This window comes from Pelodiscus sinensis, chromosome 1 (genome assembly GCF_049634645.1).
Source record: "Pelodiscus sinensis isolate JC-2024 chromosome 1, ASM4963464v1, whole genome shotgun sequence".
NCBI lineage: Eukaryota > Metazoa > Chordata > Testudines > Trionychidae > Pelodiscus > Pelodiscus sinensis.
In genome coordinates this window covers 122,035,938-122,062,238 of record NC_134711.1, presented here as the reverse complement: position 1 = coordinate 122,062,238, position 26,301 = coordinate 122,035,938, and the positions used below count along the sequence as shown (strand labels likewise).

General features: G+C 41.3%; 1 protein-coding gene and 1 long non-coding RNA gene across 3 annotated transcripts in view; one reads left to right on the top strand and one right to left on the bottom strand.

The window, feature by feature from the left end:
- The window catches only part of SHISAL1 (shisa like 1), a 312,707-nt gene extending 286,747 nt beyond the window's left edge, over positions 1–25,960 (top strand). For both annotated transcript variants that reach the window (XM_075899734.1, XM_006127738.4), the window contains one exon: positions 20,247–25,960. Coding sequence is in view for 1 of the 2 variants with exons in the window: in XM_006127738.4 (XP_006127800.2) it covers position 20,247 (1 nt within the window). In the remaining variant the exon portion in view is untranslated. The remainder of the gene's footprint in view (positions 1–20,246) is intronic.
- The window catches only part of LOC112546529 (uncharacterized), a 121,070-nt gene that overhangs the window by 10,025 nt on the left and 84,744 nt on the right, over positions 1–26,301 (bottom strand). The window lies entirely within an intron of this gene.

Sequence of the window (26,301 nt, the reverse complement as noted above, 5' to 3'; positions counted from 1 at the left end):
TCAAACCAAAGAGCCAAACTGCATCAAAATTCAGAACAAGTGGTTATCAAAGAGTCATGTAAGAATGTCCATTGGCATGACTGAAAATATACAATTTAATATTATTGATAATTGACATGATTAATAATAGCAGAAATGAAACATTGTACTCAGACTTTATTTAATGGGATTTCTGCTGCTGCATCTTTTCACACACTTCTTTGAAGTTTACATCATAACTGGTCAAATCCAGCTTCATGCAGTCTTCTGTCAATCTTATGGCAGAAGTCTGGGTTGGAGTGTATGAGGGGCTCAGGGCAGGAGACTGGGGTGTATAATGAACTCAGGGCACAAGGATGAGGTGTGTGGGGATGCAGGTGTGTTATAGCAGGGGAGTGGGGGTGCAGGAGTCTGGAGATGTGGGGGGGTTCAGGTATATGATGGGCTCAGGAGTGTTCTGATGCTGCGGCCAGATGGAGGCTGGGCCCCAACTGGGGGCTTGTTGGCCAGGCTTCATTTTTAACTAAAGTAAAATGATATGTCCAACACAAAAGATTTCAACGTTGTCTTTATTTATGGCAAGAGTGAGCAACCTTTTTTGAGTGGGGGGCTACTGACCCACAGGAAAAAGAAAAATCAGTCAGGGACCACACGAATGAGATGCAAAAAAAAACAACCCACCAAAAAACTCCCAACCCTCACTGATGTGACCCCCCCCCCACCTGAAACACCTCACTCTCCTAGTGCTTCAGCCCCATGATGGGGGGAAGGGCAGGGAGAACTGAGGTTCATGGCCTCAGGCCAGACTTATTCTTCTGGGGTTCCAGGGTTAGTGGATTTTGTGGGCAGCTGGGACAGAGAAGGAACGGTCAGAACTTTTAGCCCAGTAGCTAGGATACTGTTGCCAAAGCCAAAACATTTTATGGAGATATATCAGTTCTGAGGAGAACTACTGAGGGAAGGATTTTGGTATCCAGATGTTTTTTGGAAAGGCACATTCTGTAGCCTGGTATTTAGAGCACTGGCCCGGAATGAAGAAGACTCAATTGTAAGTCCCTTCTCTGCCTGAGTCATCTGGATCTGAATTCAGAGCAGTTTGTCATCCCACATCACCTTGAAGCCAGCAGAGAACAGACTCAAACATTCCAGACCAGTGCTGCAAGCACTAGGCTAGAGTGCAAAAATGAAACTGTCTCCCCTGTCCTATGTCCAAACGCTCAGTCTGCAAGCCAAAAGGACATTTTGATAAATTTCATTTTCATGAATAAGTTCAAAAAAGATGACAGTGAAGAGGGCCAGCTCCTGAGCCACTATGAATTGTTATAGTCCATTGACTTCACTGAATCAATATCGATTTACACCAACAGAGGATTTGGCACACAGTTTCTATAAATTAGAGAAAAATTAAGGGGGAAGTGTGCCTCTGTTTTCCCTGTGCAACTTATTGATGTCAGAATACACAGTTAAAAAATTAAATGAGGATTTGTTTTGGCCCATAATGTCTATAATTTGGAGACAACATGACTGGGGCAATTAGTGCTTGAATGTAACATAGCATCAATAACATATCTTCCCTATAGACTGCATATTCAAATCAGCGGGTTTGCAGTAGTCACTTGGAGTGTGTACAAATTAATTAAATTACTCAGTTGCATATTGTGCAATAAAGGCTGGATGAATGGAAGAGAGGCAGGAACTATAGTTTTTTAAAATATATGTATTGTAGAATATATCTGTTCATTAATCAAGTACCAACTGTCACTGCACGGAATATTTTTAAATATACAGTGTGGAATTTTTGAAAATTCAAAAGAACAGACTGCTGAGAAGATATGTAACCAGGGACTGGCAATACAGCAGGAAGTTCAAGATTGCTTCACGACAGATTTTACAGACTTCCTTTGAACTTGAGACAACAGCAAAGTAGCATCTCTTAGGGTATGTCTAGACTACAGGGTTTTTTCAAAAAAAAAACTTCCCCTGCGTCTAGACTGCTGCCGTGTTCTTTCAAAAGTAAATAGAAAGAATATGGCAGTTTTTTCAACCACAGAAAATCACGCTTTACGAGGAATAACGCCTTTTTTCAAAAGTGTTCTTTCGAAAAAAGGCGCCATGTAATACAAACTGCTTTTTCGAAAGAGAACATCCAGACTGCCTGGGTGCTCTGTTTTGAAAAAGCGGCTTGCTTTTTTGAAAGTACTGGTTGTAGTCTAGACACTCTTTTTTGAAAGAGGCTTGCAGTCTAGACGTAGCCTTAATAAATAAACATCCCTTAAATTCAGGCTAAGGCTATGAAAGAGAGCCTTTTCCCCCACCCATAATTGAATTCTGCCATGGACAGCAGAAAGCCATTGCGGAGAGACTAAATGATTTCTTTGCTTTAGTCTTCATGGCTGAGGATGTTAGGAAGATTCCCAAACCTGCACAGTCCTTTGTGGGTGATGAATCTGAGGAACTGTCCCAGATTGAAGTATCATTAGAGAAGGTTTTGGAACAAATTGAAAAACTTAACAGTAACAAATCACCGGGACTGAACGGCATCCAGACAAGGGTTCTGAAGGAACTCAAATGTGAAATTGCAGAACTATTAACTGTAGTTTGTAACTTATCCTTTAAATCAGATTCTGTACCCAAGGACTGGAAGACAGCTAACATAATGCCAATATTTAAAAAGGGCTTTAGAGGTGACCCTGGCAATTATAGACCAGTAAGTCTAATGCCAGTACCGGGCAAATTAGTTTTAGCAATAGTAAAGAATAAAATTGTCAGACATGTAGAAGAACGTAATTTGTTGAGCAAAAGTCAACATGGTTTCTGGAACGGGAAAGCATGTCTTACTAATCTATTAGAGTTCTTTGAAGGGGTTAACAAACATGTGGACAAGAGGGATCCAGTAGATCTCGTATACTAAGATTTCCAGAAAGCCTTTGACAAGGTCTCTCACCAACTGCTCTTGTGTAAATTAGGTTGTCATGGGATAAGAGGGAAGATCCTTTCATGGATTGAGAACTGATTAAAAGACAGGAAACAAAGAGTAAGAATAAATGGTAAATTTTCAGAATGGAGGGGTGTAACTAGTGGTGTTCCCCAAGGGTCAGTCCTAGGACCAATCCTATTCAACTTATTCATAAATGATCTAGAGAAAGGGGTAAACAGTGAGGTGGCAAAGTTTGCGGATGATACTAAACTGTTCAAGATAGTCAAGACCAAAGCAGACTAAAGAACTTAAAAAAGATCTCACCAAACTGAGTGATTGGGCAACAAAATGGCAAATAACAAAATGGCAAATAAAATTTAATGTGGACAAGTATAATGTGGACATACAATATGATGGGGGCTAATTTGGCTACAACTAATTAGGAAAGAGATCTTGGAGTTATAGTAGATAGTTCTCTGAAAATGTCCACACAGTGCGCAGCGGCAGTCAAAAAAGCAAATAGGATGCTAGGAATTATTAAAAAAGGGATAGAAAATAAAACGAAGAATATCTTACTGCCCCTATATAAAACTATAGTATGCCAGCATCTTGACTACTGCGTACAGATGTGGTCTCCGCACCTCAAAAAAGATATTTTGGCATTAGAAAAGAGCAACTAAAATGATTAGGGGTTTGGAACAGGTCCCATATGAGGAGAGACTAAAGAGACTGGGACTTTTCAGTTTAGAAAAGAGGAGACTAAGGGAGATATGATAGAGGTCTATAAAATCATGAGTGGTGTGGAGAGGGTGAATAAAGAAAAGTTATTTGTTCCCAATGATATAAGAACTAGAGGACACCAAATGAAATTAATGGGTAGCATGTTTAAAACTAATAAAAAAAAGTTCTTCTTCACACAGCGCACAGTCAACCTGTGGAACTCCTTGCCAGAGAAGGCTGTGAAGTCTAGGACTATAACAGAGTTAAAAAAGAGCTAGATAAATTCATGGAGGTTAGGTCCATAAAAGGCTATTAGCCAGGGGGTAAGGAATGGTGCCTCTGGCCTCTGTTTGGCAAAGGCTGGAGAAGGATGGCAGGAGACAAATCTCTTGATCATTGTCTTCGGTCCACCCGCTCTGGGGCACCTGGCACTGGCCACTGTTGGTAGACAGGATACTGGGCTAGATGGACCTTTGGTCTGACCCAGTACGGCCATTCTTATGTTCTTTTTTAAAGTCTTGCTTACTCTTCCATGTGATGTTTTCTATGTTTAGCTATACACTCTGAGGCTAGCCCAGCTCTGCAAATATGAAGAACAGCAGTATATTTTAAGGTCCTTTTGTGGAAATAGATTTTGGAAATCTGTGACCCAGGCTCTTGGGGGAGTTGGATGATTCAAAGTTAGAGATGTTCAGAACACCCAGTCCTCATCCCCCATGTAGAACCATCTAAGACAGGGCTACTCAACATGTGGCCTGTGGGCTGCATACAGCCCGCAGCCCCTTTGCATGTGGCCCATGGCACCTTGAGCCACTTTCCAGGCCACCTGCCTGCCTCATTGCTGGGGCTCCAGCGGCAGTGCCAAGCTGCAGGGCTTTGAGCCAGGCCATGAGCGCAGGAGCTGCTGGCTGGCGGGGGCGTGGCAAGAGTTGGCGGCAGAGTACGCCTGCTGCATCTGCCACAGCAGCAGCACCTCAGAGCTGCGTGGCTCAACACTGAGACAAGCTGTGTCAGCACATGTAAAGGAGCTGCTGGCCAGGGACAGGAGGCAGGGCAGCAAAAGGCGGCGGCAAAGCACGCCTGCCGCGTCTGCCACAGTGGCAGTGCTTCCCCGAGCCAGGCCATGTCGGCAAGTGTGCAGGGGCTGCAGGAGGTGTCAAGAGGCACGTGGCAAGGCAGTGGCAGAGCTGGGCAGCGAGGTGGCGCTGGAGCCAGGCAGAAAGGCCAGGGTGAGAAAGGTCTGTGCTAGGGCTTGGCTAGGGTTACCATACGTCCAGTTTTTCCCAGACATGTCCTTGTTTTCACATGTTAAATCGCCATCTGGATGGGTTTTTAAAAAGACAAACAAGGTCTGGGATTTTTTTGCCCTGCAAAGGAGATTGGGAAGGGGGCGGCGGCATGTGCCTTCAATGGAACGTTCGGAGCCACACACCTGGACCATTCACAGCCGCTCTGCGCATAGGCCCCAGTGCCTGGGGGTAAAAGCATGTGGTTCCGGTGAGACCCAGGACATTACCCTCTGCCTCACTAGATTTATGTCCCCAGCTCTGCGGGAGGGAAAGGGCATTGAGTTAGAGCAGGGAGGCTGGGAGTGCCTGACTCTGGGGGAGGGGTGGGTGCATTGGGTTGGAGCAGGGTGCTGGAGGTACCTGGCTCTGGGGGAGGGGAGGTGAGAGGCACTGGATCAGAGCAGGGGGGTTGTTGGGTGCCTGGTTCTGGGGGAGGGCAAGGGTACTGGGTTAGCTCAGGGAACGGGGTGTTATAACTTCTGACTTCTTTCCTTTCCTTTAGGCAGGCAGTGGGTCTGTTGGCTAGATTTGGGGGTTCTAGTCTCTGCTCTGAGGGGATAGCGGGAGCTGGTGCTTGGTGGAGTGGGCAGGGGAAAGGAAGGGATTCTGGGAAGCAGGATTTCTGAGTTCCTTTTCTATTCATGCCACTTCTCCGCTCAGTGCCTTTAATTTCACATTGATTGTACTTATATTTCACTAAATATTGTATTGGCAGTTTTTGTTTGATTTGTTAAAATTGTGAAGCCAGAACAAAAAAAAGTCGTCAATATAATGGTCTTCTGTTGATGTGTTTTGGTAGTTAAATTGCTGAACTGTCATTGCTCATTAAAAGTGCTGTCATATGGGTAGAAATCGAGTAAATATTGAATTTTATTAGTATCAACAGATCTGACTTAAATGGGGCCTGAATGTTGTATAGTCTTGCCTTAATCTTTGTATTCATGCCCGTCAGCATGAAAGAAACTATTTGCATATATTTGCAACCACACTTACATTGCGGTCCTCGGCATATGCTGTATCATTGTGGTCCCCAGGGCTTCCATAGTTGAGTAGCCCTGCTGTTTTATTATTATATGTAATAAGATTGGGACCCACTGTGCTAGGCATTGTGCAAGTACCTAGTAAGAGACCCTTACTTAGCCTCAAAGATACTTTGAAACCAGGAGAAGTTAGGTACCTAAATAGCTTTGAGGATCTGTGTCATCCCTGACCTGATGAGCATAATCTAAATAACTAAGAAACAGTGGGAGGGGAATTAGAGGTGAAGTGTCTGGATGAAGTTTATACAGCAAGTCAGTGTCAGTCAAGAATAGAATCCAGGTCAAAGTCTCAGTCAAGTGCCCTCAGGTGTAGTAGTTCTTTGAAATGGGCATCATCATTGGGCGCCCTGGGCGCCCTAGTCCGCCTATAGTCACGGGCCTCCCCTGCCTGTCTGCCAACAGTGGCCAATACCAGATGCCCCATATGGAGTGGACACAACAAGTAATCCTCACATGATCCCTCCCCTGTCACCCACCTCTAGAGAAATAGAAGATAGGATGCCATTCTTACATATCCTAGCTAATAGCTATTGATGGACCTAATCTCCATGAATCTATCTAGCTCTTTTTTGAACACTGTTAAAGTCCTAGTCTTCATCACATACTCTGGTAATAAGTTCCACAGGCTGACTGTGAGCTGAGTGAAGAAAAACTTCCTTTTGTTTGTTTTAAACCTGCTATCTATTAATTTCATTTGTTAACCCCTAGTTCTTATAGTGTGGGAATAAGTAAATAACTTTTCCTTATTTTTTCCATACCAGTCATGATTTTATAGACCTCGATCATATATCCCCCTGCCTTAGTCTCCTCTTTTCTAAGCTGAAAAGTCCAAGTCTTTTTAATCTCTCTTCATATGGGACCTGTTCCAAACCCCTCATCACTTTTGTTGCCTTTTTCTGAACCTTTTCCAATGCCACTATATCTTTTTTGATATGAGGCGACCACATCTGTATGCAGTATTCAAGATATGGGCATACCATGGTTTTATATAGAGGCATTAAGATATTAAAAAAGGAACAGAGAATAAGACAGAAAATGATTCCTAACATTCTATTTGGTTTTTTTGGCTGCCACTGCACACTGACTCGATGTTTTCAGAGAACTATCCACAATAACCCCGGGTATGTCTACACTACCCCGCTAGTTCGAACTAGCGGGGTAATGTAGGCATACCGCACTTGCAAATGAAGCCCGGGATTTGAATTTCCCGGGCTTCATTTGCATAAGCGGGGAGCCGCCATTTTTAAAACCCCGCTGGTTCGAACCCCGTGCAGCGCGGCTACACGGGGTTCGAACTAGGCTTCCTAGTTCGAACTACCGTTACTCCTCGTGAAATGAGGACTAACGGTAGTTTGAACTAGGAAGCCTAGTTCGAACTACCTAGTTCGTGCCCCGTGTAGCCGCGCTGCACGGAGTTCGAACCAGCGGGGTTTTAAAAATGGCGGCTCCCCGCTTATGCAAATGAAGCCCGGGAAATTCAAATCCCGGGCTTCATTTGCAAGTGCGGTATGCCCACATTACCCTCCTAGTTCGAACTAGGAGGATAGTGTAGACATACCCCCCCAAGCTCTCTCTCGAGTAGTTATAGCTAAATTAGTCACCATCATATAGTATGTATAATTGGGATTATTTTTTCCAATGTGCATTACTTTACATTTATCAACATTACATTTCATTTGCCATTTTGTTGCCAAATCACTTAGTTTGGGGAAATCTTTTTGAAGCTTTTCACAGTTTGCTTTGGTCTGACCTAGCTTGAGCAGTTTAGTATCGTCTGCAAATTTTTTCACCTCACTGTTTACCTCTTTCTCCAGATCATTTATAAATAAATTGAATAGAATGGTCCCAGGACAGACTATTGGAGGACCCCACTAGTTACCTCTCGCCATTTGGAAAACTTACCATTTATTCTTACCCTTTGTTTCCTGTCTTTTAACCAGTTATCAATCCATGAAAGGACCTTCCGACTTATCCCATGATAACTTACTTTGCTTAAGAGCATTTGGTGAGGGACCTTTCTGGAAATCTAAGTATACTATATCCACTAGATCTTCCCGGTCCACAAGCTTCTTGACCCCCTCAAAGAACTCCAGCAGATTAGTAAGGCATCATTTCCCTTTACAGAAACCATGTTGACTTTCCCCCAACAAATTACGTTCTTCTACATGTCTGACAATTTTATTCTTAACTAATTTGCCCAGTACTGACGTTAGACTTACCGGTGTGTAATTGCCAGGATCATCTCTAGAGCCCTTTTTAAATATTGGTGTCACATTAGCTATCTTCCAATCATTAGATATGGAAGCAGATTTAAAGGATAGGTTACAAACCACAGTTAATAGTTCTGCAATTTCCCATTTGAGTTCTTTCAGAACTCTTGGGTGAATGAAATCTGGTCCTGGTGACTTGTTACTGTTAAGTTTATCAATTTGTTCCAAAACCTCTTCTAATGATACCTCAATCTGGGACAGTTTCTCAGATTTGTCACCTAAATATAATGGCTCAGGTTTGGAAATCTCTCCAATATCCTCAGCCGTGAAGACTGAAGTAAAGAATTCATCTAGTGTCTCTGCAATGACTTCATCATCGTTGAGTGCTCCTTTAACATCTCGATTATCCAAGGGCCGCACTGGTTGTTTAGCCAGCTTCCTGCTTCTGATGCACTTAAATTATATTTTGCTATTACTTTTTGAGTTTTTTGCCAATTGCTCTTCAAACTCCTTTTTGCCTTTTCTTAGTATATTTTTACACTTAATTTTACAAAGTTTATGCTCCTTTCTATTTTCCTCACTGGGATTTGACATCCACTTTTTAAAAGATACCTTTTTATCTCTCACTGCCTCTTTTACTTGGTTGTTAAGCCATGGTGGCACTTTTTTGGTACTCTTACTATGTTTTTTCATTTGGGCTATATATTTAAGTTGGACCTCTAGTATGGTGTCTTACGGTTCATATAGGAGAAGACAGTCCTTCAGATACCCTGGACCCAACCCATTTAGGGCTTTATAGGTCTTAACCAAGACCTTGAATTATGCCCTGAAACATATTGGAAGCCAGTGCACTTCCAGAGCACTGGCATAATGTGCTCCGTAGAACGAGTATTAGTTAAAACTTGAGCAGCCGCATTATGGACCAGTTGAAATTTCTGAAGGCTCTTCAGAGGCAGCCCCACACAAAGCACATTACAGTAATCCAGTCGGCCACAGTGATCCATGCTCTTGTTACATCCCAAGGCATGCTTGGTCAGGGTGATTCGCAGCTGGTGGATCAGAAGCTGCCCAAAAGCACTCCTGGTCACCGAAGAAATTTGGTTTTCAAACGCTAAAGGGCCCAGGGCTCCTCCCAAGCTGCATACCTGTTCTTACAAGGGGAGAGTAACCCCGTCTAGAACAGGTACCATGCCACATTCTGAACAGATGGCCTCCTGATCCACAGGATCTCATTTTTATGTAGATTCAACTTCAACGTGTTTGACTTCCTCCAGTCCATCACCACCTCCAGACACCGGTTTAAATCAGTCGCTGCCACACTTGGTTCTTATGTCACAGAGAAATAGAGTTGGGTGTCATCTGTATGTTGATGGTACCGTCCTCCAAAACTCCTTACGTTCTCTCCCTCAGGCAGTTTCTAGAATAACTTGTCTGATCCAGACTCTGAAGATCCAGAGATGGAGAAAAAAAGTGTTCTAGATTCCATGCCTATTGCAATTATCCCCTCAACTACCCTATGTAGTGAGACAACTCTCCATTTTTACTTTGACCATTCCCTTGACTTTTTTGTGAAGACACGATACATTAGTCACAACTCTCTTTCTTTAACTGAACAATAAATCTACTTTCATTAAATATTATCTCTATTCAGTTTGGCACCCTAGTTCTGCTAAGATTGGACAAACCAACCACATTAAATTAAGGCGGTCAGAACTATACATTCAAATGTCCCCACCTGATCAAGCCAGTATTCCTTGTCATCCCTGTGCATTAAATGGCCATGATAGTGCATTTAATGGCCATGGTTTATTCAAATGTATGACAATTTCTCAGCATACAAAGCTGGATGGATTAAGGACAAATGTTTCAGCCTAATGAATTTCCTTCATTTGCTCTGAGTCATTTTCAGAACTGTCTAAGAGATTTGGATGTCCAGTTACAATTAACTTCCAATCAACTTCCATGCAAATTAAGTCTCAGCCTAAATATTTTTAAACATTTTTCCTTTATACCTCAATGGGAGAGGAGACTGAGTAATTTATTCAAGCTAATAGTCCCATTGATTTCCCATGGCTACTCATTCCATGACAGGGTTGAAAGTATGCCCCTTCATTAAGTAAATATAGACAACTGCATTGTGTGATTTCATTGTTCTCCAACCCTAACTTTGCTGTCTGGTGAAGTCAGCAGCAAGAAGGGCAGAGTTCAGTATCTGGGGGGTTCCTCTTAACACCACAGAACTGGCTTGAGCACCTACGCTGTAATGTGGAAAAAGTTAACTGTCCCCAGCTGCCCCTGAGAAGAAGTACCTTGCCCACTCTGAATCACTGAATCTATGTATAACAAAAGAGACCTTTACTAAAAAAGAAAGAGAACCAAGCATTAGTTTGGACAAACATCAGAACCATATTCAGACATTCTATGATTCTATAAGCCAAGCCAACCCAACCCAATTTCACTGGTCATTGGGCAGGGTTCTTGGCCTCAGTTTCCCATTTTGTGTGTGTGTGTGGGGGGGGGGAGATCCAACAAACAAATGTCCTTTTAGCACATTGCTCCCCTCTCCCTCCACTGCACCTCCGCACAGTTGATTGTCCTTGGTGAGCAATGCCCCAGAGTTCAGAGGCACATTCGTGTGGTTCCCCTCCCATCATCTGATGCTTCAGATACGAAGCACAGGACTTGAAGGATCACTTTCATGGACAGAATGGATGGGGTAGAGTGGCAAAGAGAAAAGCACATATGTAGCACCAAATGGTAGCACCTCTCAAGCAGCAAACAGACATGCTGGAGACTCCTGTTGATCATCAGGCTCAGATTCATGCTCACCTCTTTCTGCAGCCCATAGAGAAGTACATTCTGGGGCCTTCCTCCACACACTCTACATTCCACGTGGCTCCAAGAGCCACTGCATTACCCCTGCCACTCCACCCCACACCAGGACTATATTTAGACTTTCTTCTGCAGAAAAAAGATATGCAAATTCAAAACTAATTTGCATATCTTCTTCCAATTGCATTATCGGAAGAGGTTTTGTCGAAAAAGAAAGCAGTTTCGACGCAGTTATTTAAAAAAAACACTTTCAAAAGAACCCTTCTTCCTAAAAAAATGAGGTGTGCAGGGTTCTTTCGACAAAGGTTTTTTTCCCCCTAAAGAATCACGTCTAAACTTGGTTTTTGACAAAACCTCTTCTGATAATGCAATCAGAAGAAGATATGCAAATTAGCTCCAATTTTGCATATCTTTTTTCAGCAGATGAAAGCAGTCTAAACGTAGCCCAGGAGAGACTACAGACCATCACAGCTTTATCTGTGAGAAACATGGTTGGTGTGTTTGTGAAATGAGAATGACTGTTCTTTCCTCCTCAAATGTTTTCCCCTCCCTTGTATTTATAAAGTTTTATTCCAAATGTGCACACAGACATACAACTGAATGCAAGTCTGTTTATGAAAATGCAAGTGAATGCAAGTTGTTTATGAAAACTTAATCTTTACCACCTCACAGCATATGCTGGCTGGAGCCGACATCATTCATAGCTAACAGAAATAGGTACATTTGCGGTGTTATATTACTACACATACAGCACTCATTACAAGGGTCATATCAGAGAAGAGAAAAGAGGACAAAAAGACAAGGGGACAAAGAGGATGCATCTAGGATGGCTGTTTTTCCGAAAAAACTTCACTTACATCTGCACTGGTATCACATTCTTTCGAAAGAATGCAGGGGTTTTTCCGACACTGGTAAACCTCATTCTACAAGGAAGAATGCCTTTTCCGAAAGAGCTCTTTTGGAAAAAGGCATGTGTGGACGTAGAAGGGGGAGTTTTTTCAAAACAAAAGGCCTCCAGGAAAAAGCACAGGTGCCCTAAGTGGGCACTCCGTCCATAGTAATCACAGCTTAAATGCAAGATACCATCCATTCCGTGTGGATGCTCTCTTTCGAAAAAGAAGATAGCTTTTTCAATGCGCTTTGACAATATGGATGCTCTCTTTCAGAAGAAGTTTTTTCAGAAGATCTCTTCCAAAAAAGCTTCTTTCGAAAGAAGCCTGCAGTCTAGATGTACCCAAAGACAAAGGGACAAAAAGACAAAGGGAAAAGGGAAAAAGACAAAACGAAAGCCATGTAGTGTACTCATTACTTTGACTCACTAATAAAATAGTTTGTCAAAGCTTCACTGAGCTGTATAGCTCCTCCATTAAGCCTTTTTTATAGCTGGGTATCTGGCTGCTCAAATCAGCAGAAACCTAGTCCAGCTCCCATTTCCACTCCAGTGAAAACTTTGGCTCATTGAGTATGTCACAAATATTATGAAGTACACAGCAGGCAGCTCTAACTATTGGTATATTTCCCCCCCATTGAGGTCTAATCTTGAGAGTAAACAGTGTGGAAGAAAACAAGTCCTCACTCTGAGTTTGGTAAGCAATAAGTCAGAGGCAGTTTATTTCAAGCAATTGCAAGGAAAGACTATGGTTGGATGGGTGGGAGGGGGGAAGGCGTGAAGGGGGGGAAGAATGGCTCCCCTTCCTTAGACAGATCTTAAATACAAGCAGTATAAGACAAGTATATATACTGTCCCGTTACATACATCAACAGCTAATGGTTATCTCTCTGCCCACACAATTCCCTTCAGATGCTACCTTATCTCAAGGTTTCTGCTGGAGTCAGCATTCCATCCTAATCTTTTAGAGTGAAGCGAAGACAGCGTGTCTTACAATTCTCACTCTCGCATGGTTAGGCCTCAGGATTAGCCTGTCTCTTGCTCTATTCCTACCAACCCTAAAATGGCTGCACACATCCCCTTTTTCCTTTCCCTGCTTCCACAGCAGTGTCAATGACCTCTCTCACACCCAAAGGCAGTGTCACATTTTATTGTGCACCTGCTGAGCCTGTAGTTGTGGTGCTCCTTGCTGATGTACATCTTCATAAACCACAGGAATAAGGGGTAGGTTGGGTCTCCCAGGACCACTGTTGGATTTCAGTGTTCCCAGTGGTAAACTTCTGGTCCGGAAAGAAGGTCCCTGCTTTCAGCTTTCTGAACAGGCCTGTGTTCTTAAAGATGTGTGTGGCATGCTCTTGCCTTGACCAATATTAAAGTCAGTAAAAACATCACTAGTGATCAACCAGCGCTCATACCACCATAGAAGCTAGCTGCTTCTGTTGCTGTATTCCAGGGTAAGGGGTCTAGTGCCAAAAGAGGGATGGTCTGTGCCATCTATTGCGCCACCGCATTTCAGGAAACCTGTTGCTGCAAAACCATCCACTGTGTCCTGCACATTGCCCAGAGTCACAGTCCTTAGCAGCAAGGCACAATTTATGGGCCTGCACACTTGCATGACATCAGCCCTCATGGTGGGTTTCCAACTTGCAAATTGATTCTTGACTGATCAGTGGCAATCTGGTGCTGCACGTTACCACGTGGAAGTTGCTAACACGTCTCCACTGTCTGGGCAACTCATTTCATTGCTGTTGCACCAGAGAGCTTGGGCAATCTCCACCCACACTTCCAGGAATGTAGGCTTGTGCATTCAAAAGTTCTGCAGCCACTGTTTGTTACCTTACACCTACATAATGATGCAATCCCACCAGTCACTGCTTGTTTCTCAGGCTCAGAACCAGCACACCACTTCCTGCAGCTGATGACTAAATGCCAACAGGAACCTTGAATTGTTTCTTTCTGCCCATTAGCAAGGTAGGCATCAAGGGATCGTGTTCTCCACTGCTTCTCTGGCAGATATGCAAATACTAAAGGATGAGATGTGTGGTTCTTGCAGCACTCATCATGACTGCACAAAGTTGGGCAGGATCCATGCTTCTCACAGAGATAGTGGACATGTGGGTCTGTGGGGCTTTGGAAAAGAGGTGCAAAACATGATGTGATGCAGAATACTACATTGTGGAATGCTGAAATCATGAGTTCCACCCACATGACTCGAATGCCCCCACAAGGCAATGCAAACCCATTTCAAAAAACAGTCTGTTCTAGATGGTAGAGAGTTGCACAATGGGATACCATGGTGCCGATTCAAGCACTGGTAGCATGACTATGTACCACTAATACAAGGAATATAGTGTGGCTATGCAAAAGTGATTTAATTACTATAATGACTGTAACTTAGGTTGACAATTTTGTTGCATAGGCTTGCCCTGCACCTAACGAAGGCTGTGGGTTCACACTCCAGCTTGCCACAAATTAAAATGTCTATCTAGACAAGTCCATAGTGTCTGCGCCTTCCTTTCCCAAAATGTAAAATATGTAAAATAATACTTCTGTACCTCACTTAAAATACTTAAAATCTTTAAAGATGCTCATGTACTACAGTAACACAAGTACCAAAAAACATAGCTTTCGTGACTTGGACCCCTCAGAACCTGCATTTGGGTACAACGGCTTAATTCAACATAGACCCTGATGGAGTGAGATGAGTTAGGGTAAAAATTCCCAAAGCTCTTCAGTGAGCTAGGAAAAGTTCTACTAAAAATCATTGAGACTCGTGCACCAAACGCAATATCTCCATGGGGGGCTGGGGGGGGAGTAATGCACACGGTGAGACAGGAGAGATTTCTAAAGTATATTAATATGTTGCACACTGATACATGTAGACCCTTCTAATGCACACTAATGGTTCCCTACTGTGCTTTAACATATAGAGAACCCTTAGAATACACCTGCAGGGTCTCTATGCATCTATTCATGCTATACATGTTAGTGCACTTTAGAATCATTTCCCCATAATATACATTACCCCCACTATGCACAAAAGCGCTAAGTAACTTAACAGAAGCTTTTTAAAATCTCACCTCTTCATTCTTACTTAGCTGTTTAACCCCACAGGCATTATGTAAGTCCATGCCACATTCAATATATGTATCCTATATATAAGAATCCTGAGGAATAAGATCAGGGGAGGTACTGATCATGTGCAGGACTCAATGAGTCACAGAGGAAAGAGTGACAACTTCTGTTTAAGAAGCTTTGGTTTTGTTTCTTATGTGAATACATTCCTACTCCCTCTCTTTTTTGGAGAGTTTGGAAAATATATCCCAAAAAACCTAAATTACAATAATATTAAGTTTGCAAATAGACATGTGAATACCCACAATATTTTTTAAAATACTGATTAAAGAAATATAGCAGTAAGAATTTACTGCCTTCCTCCTCACAATGATGTAGACTATGATTGTGAAATGATCCAGGAGATTAGCTCATTGGCTGAGAGGGGGTGGAGGAGAAATAGAAAATCCAATAGCAATGTAGGATTTCAACTCTTTCCATTTTGATGCAGAGATGAAATTTTCTAGACACTATTGAAGGACTGCTTTTCAGAACAGTTAGTCCTGGAACCCACAAGGAAAAAGGGTTCACTGAAGAATTGCCTAAATGGTGCACAGGAGTGGTCCAAGAGGTGAATTAACTAACCCAATCAGAAACTAAGATCATAATGTAGTTAACTTTAACCGCCTCATAATGGAGAAATAGCAGAGAAACCAACCACTGTGGCATGTATCTTCAAAAAGGAAGGAACAAACACACTCACACACACACTCCAAAAGGACCAGAAAAAATGCCACCAACAATAAAACAGAGTAAAATAGGAAGTTAGAGGGGAAAAAACCCATCCTTTCAAAAATCCTAGTGAGGAAAATGAGCATCAACTCAGGAAAACCAAATATAAAAATATAATTAATTAGGCCAAAAAATAATTTGAAGAACAACTAACAATACAGCCAGAAAAACTCAGCAGCACTTTTTCAAAGTACATCAGAAGCAGGAAACCTGCCAAACAGTCAGTAGGACCAAGGGAGACTGAGGAGTTAAAGGAGCACTCGAGGAAGCCAAAACCACTGCAGAGGAAGGGATGTGCATTGTGCATTGATCTTCACTGCAGAGGAAGGGATGCAGATTCCCACACCTGAGCTGTTCTTTTTATATAATGAATCTGGGGAACTGTCCCCAACTGAGATGTCAGTAGAAGAGGTGTTGGAACTAACTGACAAATAAAACAGAACTAAGTCACCAGGACCAGATGGTGGTATTAACTCAAGAATTCAGAGGAACTCAAATCTGAAATTGTAGAACTAACAACTGTGGAATATAATCTATTGCTTAAATCAACAAATGTCAGGTCTGCCAACAGGGGAGTTGGGCAGGAATAAAGGGGACAGCTGCCCCGGGGCCTAGTGATTCAAAGGGGGCTGAGTGCAGCTGGCCTTCAGCACTGCCTAGAGAGCAGTGCACCTTCTCCCCAGCCCTTAGCCCCTCCATCTTTGGCACTGCCCCTTTCAGGAACCTGCAGAGGCTATTGGCACCACTGACCAACGTATCTAATCACTGCAAGACACCTAATGTAACACCAATTTTTTAAAAAGGCTCCAGCGGTGATCCTGGCAGTTATAGACCAGCAAACCTAACTTCAGTACCAATAATTGGTGGAAACTATAGTAAAGAATGGAATTATGAGAAATGTAGATGAACATGATGTTGGAGAAGAATCAGAACAGCTTTGGAAAAAGAAATCATGCTTCACCTATCAGATTTTTGAAGTGGTAAACAAGCATGTTGAGGATGATCCACTGACTATATAATGCACATAGAATTTCATCGAGTCTTTGACAACATGTCTCACCAAAGTCTCAAACAAAAGAAATAGTCGTGGGATAAGAGGGAAGGTCTTCTTGTGGATCTGTGTGTAGTTAAGAGAGAGAAAAACAAAGGGAAGAAATTAAATGGTACATTTTTACAGTTGAGAGAGAGAGAGAGAGAGAGAGAGAAGTAGCAGGGTCTCCCCAAGGATCTGTACTGGGACCAGTGCTGTTCAACAGATCCATAAATAATTTGGGAAATCCAAAACTGACTGCAATGAGTTAGTGGGGGATTTTGCAAAACTGGGTGACTGGACAATAAAATGGCCCATGAAGTTCAATGCTGATAAATGCAAAATGATGTCCATTGGGAAACAAGCCCCATCATTTTGTATGCATAGTTAAGATTAAATGAGCTGTTACTACTCAAGAAAGATCTTGGAGTCATCATGGCTAGCTCTGTGAAAACATTTGCTCAATGTGCTCCAGAAAGCTAACAGAACATTATTAACCATTAGAAAAAGGATAGCTAATAAGAGAAAAAATGTAATGCCACTGTAGAATCCATGATGTGCCCACACATTGGATACTGCACACAGCTCTTGTTACCCCGTCACAAAGAAGCTATCAGAGAATTAGACAAAGTACTGAGAAATGCCACAAAAATGATTGGGGTATGGAACAGCTTCCACATGAGAAGAGATTGAAAAGACTGGAACTGTTCATCTTAGAAAAGAGATCAGTAAGAGGCGATATGATAGAAGTCTGTAAAATGACTGGTGTGGAGAAAGTAAACATTACTTACCCATTCCCATAACACAAGAAGCAGGGGTCACCCCATAAACTTAATAGGCATAGATTTAGAACAAACATAGGGAAGTGCTTATCGGTTAATTGTTTAACTGGATACACTATTACATCCCTATTTGCAAGCACTCGGCATCTCTCAGGATCAGGCCCATAGTCATTTGCAACAGCAGTATACTTGATAACACCTCGCATATATATAGTATGAAACAAAATACAGGACTATGTAGCACTTTAAAGACTAACAAGATGGTTTATTAGATGATGAGCTTTCGTGGGCAAGACCCACTTCCTCAGATCAAATAGTGGAAGAAAATAGTCACAACCATATATACCAAAGGATACAATTAAAAAAATGAACACATATGAAAAGGACAAATCACATTTAAGAACAAAACGGGGATGCGGGGAGGAGGGGGGGAAGGAAGGTGAATGCCTGTGAGTTAATGATATTAGAGGTGGGGAAGGGTAGATGTCTGTGAGTTAATGGTATAAGAGGTGATAATTGGGGAAGCTATCTTTGTAATGGGTAAGGTAGTTGGGGTCTTTGTTCAGCCCCCTGCGGAGAGTGTCAAATTTTAGCATGAATGCCAGTTCAGAGGATTCCCTTTCAAGTGCAGATTTGAAAGTCTTCTGAAGTAGGATGCATGTGATTAGGTCATTAAGACAGTGTCCTTTCTGGTTGAAATGGCAAGAAACTGTTTTTTCTTTGTGATCCTGTCTAATGTCTGTTTTGTGGGCATTGATTCTTTGGCGAAGTGTTTGTGACGTTTGTCCAATGTACATAGCAGACGGACACTTTCGGCACATGATAGCATAGATTATATTTCTGGATGCGCAGGAATATGTATTCTTGATCTTATAACTCACTTGGTTAAGCCCAATAATGGTGTCAGCAGAGTGAATATGTGGACAAAGCTGGCAACGGGGTTTGTTGCAAGGGAAAGTACCAGGGTTGGAATTAGTGTGGTATGTTCTGTGGTTGTTGGTAAGAATCATCTTGAGGTTAGGTGGCTGTCTATAGGAGACTATGGGTCTGTCTTCCAGAGCTTCTTGGAGTTTAGTGTCCTGTTCCAGTATAGGCTGTAATGTATTGATAATGTGTTGGACAGGTTTGAGTTGGGAGCTGTAGGTGATGACAAGTGGTGTTCTATTGTTGGTTTTCTTGGGTCTGTCTTGTAGTAGATGGTTTCTAGGTATTCGTTTGGCTCTTTCAATTTGCTTTTTTATTTCTCCGAGTGGGTAGTTGAGGTTTATAAATGCTTGGTAGCATTTTTCTATCTGCTTCCCAAGATCCATAAACCTGGACACCCCAGACACCCCATCATCTCTGGTATTGGCACACTCACTACTGGTCTATCCAGCTATGTAGGCCTCATTGGTTAGTAACTATTAAAACATGGATTCACAAGTAAAATAGAACCTTTACACAAGTTTGGTGCATCTTTTAGCTAAACTGGGAGATAACTATGCATCTATACACATATTTAATCAATTCTATAGCTTGATTTACATTCGTTTTACATTTTTATTATTTAGAAATGCAGCATTCTGTCTTTTCTACTTACTAGATGGCAAATCTTTTACTTATGATCTGTGTTGAGCTACGTTTGAATTGACATCCAAGTCCAAAACAACATTTTACTTTTTAAAAACTAAATAAACCTACCCTAAGTGTTCTGGACAAAGAAAAACGTTTATCAAAATATGTTTAGCATTTAAAAGTCAAGTGTTTTAAAGCAGTATTATCCATAGTTAGTAAACTAAACTGGATTATTTATATCAGTATCATGGTAAGATTTTAAATCTAATGGATCTCATGCTTTTACACCTAAGCTTTTATCTCACACACTGGGAGAAGAGCTCAAGCTTTCCTGCTTTTGCAATTCCCAATTGATTTCTTAAGTTTGAATGAAGTAGTCTTTGAACTGAACTAGTTTAGTAAACTGAAGTGAAGAAAATGTTCTCTCTGCATCTACAGAAGAGGATACCGCAGTCAAAAGCTAGTTTACAGCTTCAAACCCTGGTTCCTGATTTGCTGGCCACTGAGTTCCTCCAGTCATGAGATTTGATGTTCTTTAACATTTGCTACCAAATTTTACCACTTAAAATTGATTTTTTTTAATTCACCCTGCTAGTAATTCACTCTACATGTTTTTCTTTCTTTTTCAAGACAAATGTCATGTTGGTTAAAGGTGGCCACTGTCCCCCTGCCATGTTCGTGGGCAAATCAGCATTGAAAATTGGCATCTGGCAATTGGAAGGGCAATGGAGTAGGATAAATCTGGAAAGGAAACTATTCTTTGTTTTAGATTCCAATCAAACATGCTCTTGCACAGCTTAAACTAGTCAAACTGTCACCAATAGGGCTACTTAAATGTAGGGGTTAAGCATATGCTTAAGTATTTGCAAGTAGTAAATTTATTGAACAGTTTATTTCTAGGGCACCTGAGCTAATCACAAATAGTTTTGAAAATGTCATTTTGACTCAGCTTTAAATTTCATCGTCAGATTTTCATTTTAGTTTTGGTTCAAAACAAAATACCCCTGCCCCAGATTTTTTAGCCACCAAACTAAAATTATTTGCTTAACTCTACTTAAAAAGGGATGGTTTTTAAAAGATAATGAGCTAATAAAAATTCACAGTTACACAGACATTGTCTTCCTGACACTTATAAGCAAACATTTGTATGTTTTTCAGAAAACTATAATGATGTGCCTCAGGATGGGAGAGGTAAGTTTAGAATGCAGTGAGCAGCTTTAGAGAGCGAACTATCTGAGAGAATGACAAGCCAAGATGACACTGCAAGTTGGATACTTGGTCAAGACATCTGACAAGAATCACCTCTTACCAACGTACAAAAACAATGTTGACAAGAGTTCAGCAAACTGTCTGTAAGCAATATTTTCCTTCTAGGTCAAGATTGTTATGTTCAAAGGAGACTTCATATAATGGAAAGCTCAAGACAGCAAAGTGCAAGTTGCTCTTGTAAGATCCATGCCAAGGGGGACAAGGACACCAAGAGAAACCTTTGGAAGATCAACTTTCTTTGCCTCCCTATCCATCAATTGCCATTTGAGCCTAATCTGTGTCAGAATAATGAATGTGAGTTTTTTCCAAAGTTCTCTGGTGAACATTGTCACAATAAGCATAGATGCGGCCATTTCCAGTCACTGTTCCCTCAACACTGCCCCTTACAATGAAAAAGGGACTCCTCAAACAAAGTGCAGAGTAGTAGTCATTTCATTCCCCAATTCGGCTCATGTCGCAGCAATGAGACTGGCATGACAAATTCCTTGAGCACAACAAAAAAGTGGCCTCAACTGAACGTGCCCTCCAGAAGAGGGTACAAAATTTTTTTAAGACAACATACACTCCCCACTTCCTCAACCTTATAGGAAATAAGGAATATCCCTCAGCTTAAAATAGCAATAATACCACTACCCCTATGTTTTACACGGCAATAATCCAATTCCCTCCAGGTGACAGTTATTCAGTAAATTGATTAGTGTCATTATTTCCATGAAGAATGGGAGGATTGCTTTGCAAGCCAGAATAGCAATGGGCTACTCAGTCACCATATATTGCAATAGTCTGATTATATTTTATGGTACGGATTTAATGGTAGGGATTTAACTTGAAGACATATTTTATATCCGGGGGGACTAAACTTACTGGCCTCCTCACTATACACAATTTTCTGAAGTTCAAGAGCTGGACATACATGCCAGGCCTCAGGGCTTCAGCTTCTCTGTGTCTATGGAGAAAGACAAACTGCAGCAATATTTACTGAGGAGATTCCCCCTCCTGCAGGGTACAAGCCCCGAGCCTTAGCACCACAGGGCAGGAGCTCTAAGCTCCTCCCTCACAGTTAGGTAAAGAGCAGGAGAGGGAGAGCCTTGCAAGTGGCACCCACTGTATAAAAAAAATAAATTACTGCATGTGGTTCGTGAGCCACGGTTAGGCCCCTCTTGTATGATATCCACCATTCTTGTGGCATTAAGTCATGCAGCAAGACTTGGTTTTATACAGAGCACCTGGTGACTACCAAACAGAGGAATCCCTCTAATCACAGTACTCAACACAGCCACAGCAGTGCCAAACTAATTCAGCATGTTAATTTGATCAACACCAAAGGATCTGAGTGCCTCAAATGTCAGGAACACTTTCCACATCTGCCGAGTGACTTGCAGTCTTCTGCTAAAGCATCTCTGAGTTGGGGGGCATTCATCTTTTTAATACTGAACTATTAATAGCTCCATTATCACTGGACACTTTGAGCTAAATTATGATGGCCCATTAGATAGGGCAAAGGCACAGAAAGGCCATGCTAGAAACCAGAAGCCAGCCAGTCCAGTTCTCAAAGAAGGCCTGCCTGAGTAGGATGGGGGCATGCCCATGTCTCACCTCTTTGCACACTAACCAGTCATGCAAAGCCTGACTTGGGGAAGGGAATACTGTATCTAATCAAAAGGCATACAAGGGACACAGGAAACATGCTTCCCCCATCAGCATCCTTCCAGGCACTAGACGTGCTCCTGCTCCACACAGCATGCCTCTGAATGGTACTCGGCTGCCCCTCTCTTCCCTGCACATGATTCCATTTGTAGAGCCATACTCAACCCATTAGGATATCGTACATGGTGGGAAACGTAGCACTCCAAGTAAAGGAAGTCAAGGTTTAAAAAATTTTTAATTCGCTTTAAGTCACGGAGCTTTTAGTTTCCTAAAAACAGCATTTCATAAGAATGTAGCAGCACCATTCAAAGCACTTTAGTTGAAACTGGGACAATTAGAGAGCTCCATCAAAGGGATACTAGAGATAGTTTTCAGATACTGGAACAAATACAGCATTGGGGATTTTTGCAAAAACAGTACTTTCTGCTGTGTTTGCCTGGAACAGAGGGAGAACACGCACACAGTGAGATGGACTCCACATTCCCAACTTGTTAGTAAGGGCCAGGAAAATTATGGAGCCAGAAGGAACACTGTTCCTGGCCATTTCTCTGTGGGCAACATGCCTATTTTTTCCTATCTGTCTTTCCTTGCAAAGACCCCCACTGAGGTTATATCTATCCCACACAGTGTCCTTGCACAAGTTCTTTGCTACTTATTCCCCTCCCTACCATCACAGCAGTAACACAGCGTTGCCACTGCTTATGGAGCTGACACAAACATGCAAGTGACCACTGGATCAAATCTACAGAAGTTTGTAACAAATCGTTCCCAAACAGGAAGAGCAATGGAGGCGCCTACCAGTTCCAAAGATCAGACCTGCTAGCCTGAGAATTACAGGTTCTTAGATTAGCTCACTCTGCTCATGGATGCCTACCCTCGGCACAACAGGCTGAATTAAGGATGTCATGTCAGACTTAAGTCAACTTAAAAAATTACAGAGCAGTTTGACTTCTATCTACTGTATTACTGCAGGTGGCATTTGTGCTTACTATAAATGAAAGATTGGAGAAAAGTTATTTTGCTGTTTTTTCCAGTTTGTTTACTTGACAGATTGGACTGCCCTTTGGGCTTCTCTAAACTTGAAATGCTACTCCTGCATAGCAGCTGTGCTGCTGTAGTGCTTCAGAACAGAGACTGCCTGTGCCGACAGGAGCGGTTCTCCCATCAGCAAGAGTTAGGGTGTGTCTAGACTACCTAGTTTTGTCAACAAAGTGGACTTTTGTCGACAAAACAATACTAGCGTCTACACTACCGCGGAGTTCTGTCGACATAACGTCGACAGAACTCCGCGGTTTTGTTGACGCTGGTATACCTCATTTTACGAGGCATAAGACTTTCTGTCGACAGAACTCTGTCGACAGAAGGTGTTATTGCCTGTAACACTGCATCCAGACTACGGAGTTCTGTCGACAAAGCGGCTTGCTTTGTCGACAGAACTCCATGTGTCTGGACGCAAATTGTCGACGGAAGTTTTGTCGACAAAACGCGGTAGTCTAGACGTACCCTTAAACTCCTTTCCTGAGAGGCAGTAGCTAAGTGAGGGAAAAATTCTTCTGTGGACCTAGCATTGTCTACATTGTGGGTTAGGACAGCTTAACTACATTGCTCAGAGGTGTGGATTTTTTCAGACCCCTGAGTGACATAGTGAGGTCAACCTAACTTTTTAGTTTTGGCCAGGCCTTTCATGTGGAGTCAGTTTCTGTTTCTCTTGTATAGTCAATTTGCCCTTTAATTTGTGTAGCTCTTTCATGCTCCAATGAGAGTGAGACAGTGAAGACACCTAAGAACAGAAGAATGTGATGGTAAAAAACCCACAAAAACTGGCAAATGGACTTAAGAGTGAGCGAGCCTTAGAAGATTGCTGGTGTCCCTTGAAAATTAAGGTCTGGAGTTTTGTCCATTTTGGTCTCAACTTTAATAATACTAAAATGATGGGTCAGATACCAATAGCTATTTCCAAACTTCAGCTGACTGATTTTAACTCTGCATAACAGAAAATAGATTATCTGGGCTACATTCTGATTTTGAGCTTAATTTCACATGAATTATAACTCTATTGACTTCACTGGAATAACTCCAGATGTACATCATTGTAAGAATCAGTGCCACAGAAAATATCATCCATTAAAATAATGGAATATTTTCTGCAACTCAACTTTATAATCAACAAAATTATTTCCCATACATAGTCTCCTTCAAAAACAAGAAAAGCAAACTCTTAAGTGTTTAAAAATTGCCTATTTTTATTGTGAAGTTATTGCCACCATAGAGATCTTTGTAAAAAGCGTGTGTTCATGAAGAAATTTGTATTAGATACTGGTTTGTGTGACTTACTGTATTTTGTAAAGGTTTTTTCCCCTTGGGAATTGTGTGTTATCAATGAGCAGTTTTATGCTTTCTTTCTAGTACATGTATACATTGTAATTGGTGTGCTTTTTTAAATCTCTATACAGAACAGATTGATATTAGGTAGATACTCACTGGCTAAATTTTCCATATTGCCTACATGTGTGGATAAATCCATCAAAACACAGGAGCAACTGTTCATTTATTGTCAGTTAAAAATATATCCTATATATTGTTCTTGAACATTGGATCTTGATTAAAACTAATATTAGTTGGGCCTTTAACAAAACAAAAGCCACTTGGTATAAAAGTAAATTTACCCTCACACATCATCTCCATCTGAAGTTTTCAGAAAGCAATTATTAAGTAAACACCACATCAGCCATTAAATAAGGCTGTACTTAAACAATTTTCTACATTTTGCTTGTGTAGAATGATTACAGCAAAAAGTAAATAAATTACACCAAATTCTATATTTGCTTTTACCTTAAAAGCTTGATTCACTCAGCACTATAAGGATCAGATCAAAAAAGTGCTGGCTATTTGTAAACAAAAAAAGTCTTTTGTTTATGTCTTTTCCTATGTACTAACATGGGACACAATCACCTTATTATGAAAGTCATTAGTCTCATCCTAACCCGTTGAAAAGGGACTTTTGTCCTTTTTAATGTGTATTAAGTTGTTCATACTCTGCAGCTTTATTCCTTGTCTCTAACTTGTGTTACAAATTCTCAGTCGTTTTATGTTTTATTAAAATGATGTGTGTCTGACTTCCTAATAAGTAAATACTATTGTATAAAATAGGACAAAGGAAATTGGTTAAAAAGAAGTGAAGGCATAGTGTCACATTTATTCATCCTTTATACTTGGTGTACTGATTTCACTAAAGAAATAGGAGTCCAACAGTTTGGCCTGTTGATCTCAAAAGTGTACTTACGTTTACTGTAGTGGCTGTTCTAAATAATTAAGTTTTTACCATGGCTGTAATTTTTGAAGTGTCTCCATATAAAGAAAATTATGAGGTTAAGTAAGTGGCATATTAAAAGTACACTTCAAACAGATTTTGAAGACAATTATTCAGTTCTATTCAACAACCTAGCTGATGCACGGAGGTCAGAATAACTCAAAAATAATTACCCAGAGTAACTGCTTTATAAGCCTTGCAAACCCTATTTTATAAACCTCCAATTTTTTTCACAATAGTACAATACTAACAGTAATAGACACTACACCACCACATTTGAGTAGTCTACAGTCAAATTTTAGGGTTACAGTGTTTTCCTCGTTTTTGTTGAAACATTGAAAATATCATCAATTACCTGCCAATGGATGTTGAAATTCAATATGTGTGAGTGTCCCATAATTTACTAATCTAGTTTTGGATCTACTCCTGTCTTATTGTTTGTTATATACTCTGGCTTCATATAATGAGCCATGTGCTCCTTCTGAAACGATAGGCAGGAAGACACAAAAGCGTGTTTGACACTGCTATTGCACTGCTTTTGTCTTTCTATACAGTAGTTTTTATAAAGGTGTCTTAGGGTTTAATAAGTGAGTGTAATGTAAAATAATCCCTGTAATAAAATTTGCTGTAATGTTTGCAAACAGTCTATAGTAGCTTGGAAGGTTTTTATTTCCAGCCCAGCCTGGAGATTTATTTTTAAAAAAATCTTCCTTTCCCATATGTAGTCAAATCCCATGTATGTCATTCATCTGTAATGTATAAAAACCAGTGCTATCAACATTAGCGAAAGAAAAAAGGAAATTCAGGTGTAAGGCTGCTTTAAAGCCATTCTTTCCCCACAGAGACATGGGCATTGCCACACTGGATGAGGTCAGTGGTCCACATAGGCAGTACTAGAGCTGATTTGAGATTTTCCCAAAAAAAACTGTCTGAGGTCGTTCTGGAGAAAGAAAAGCTTTATGGCTCAAAAGCTTTGTCTTTCACCAA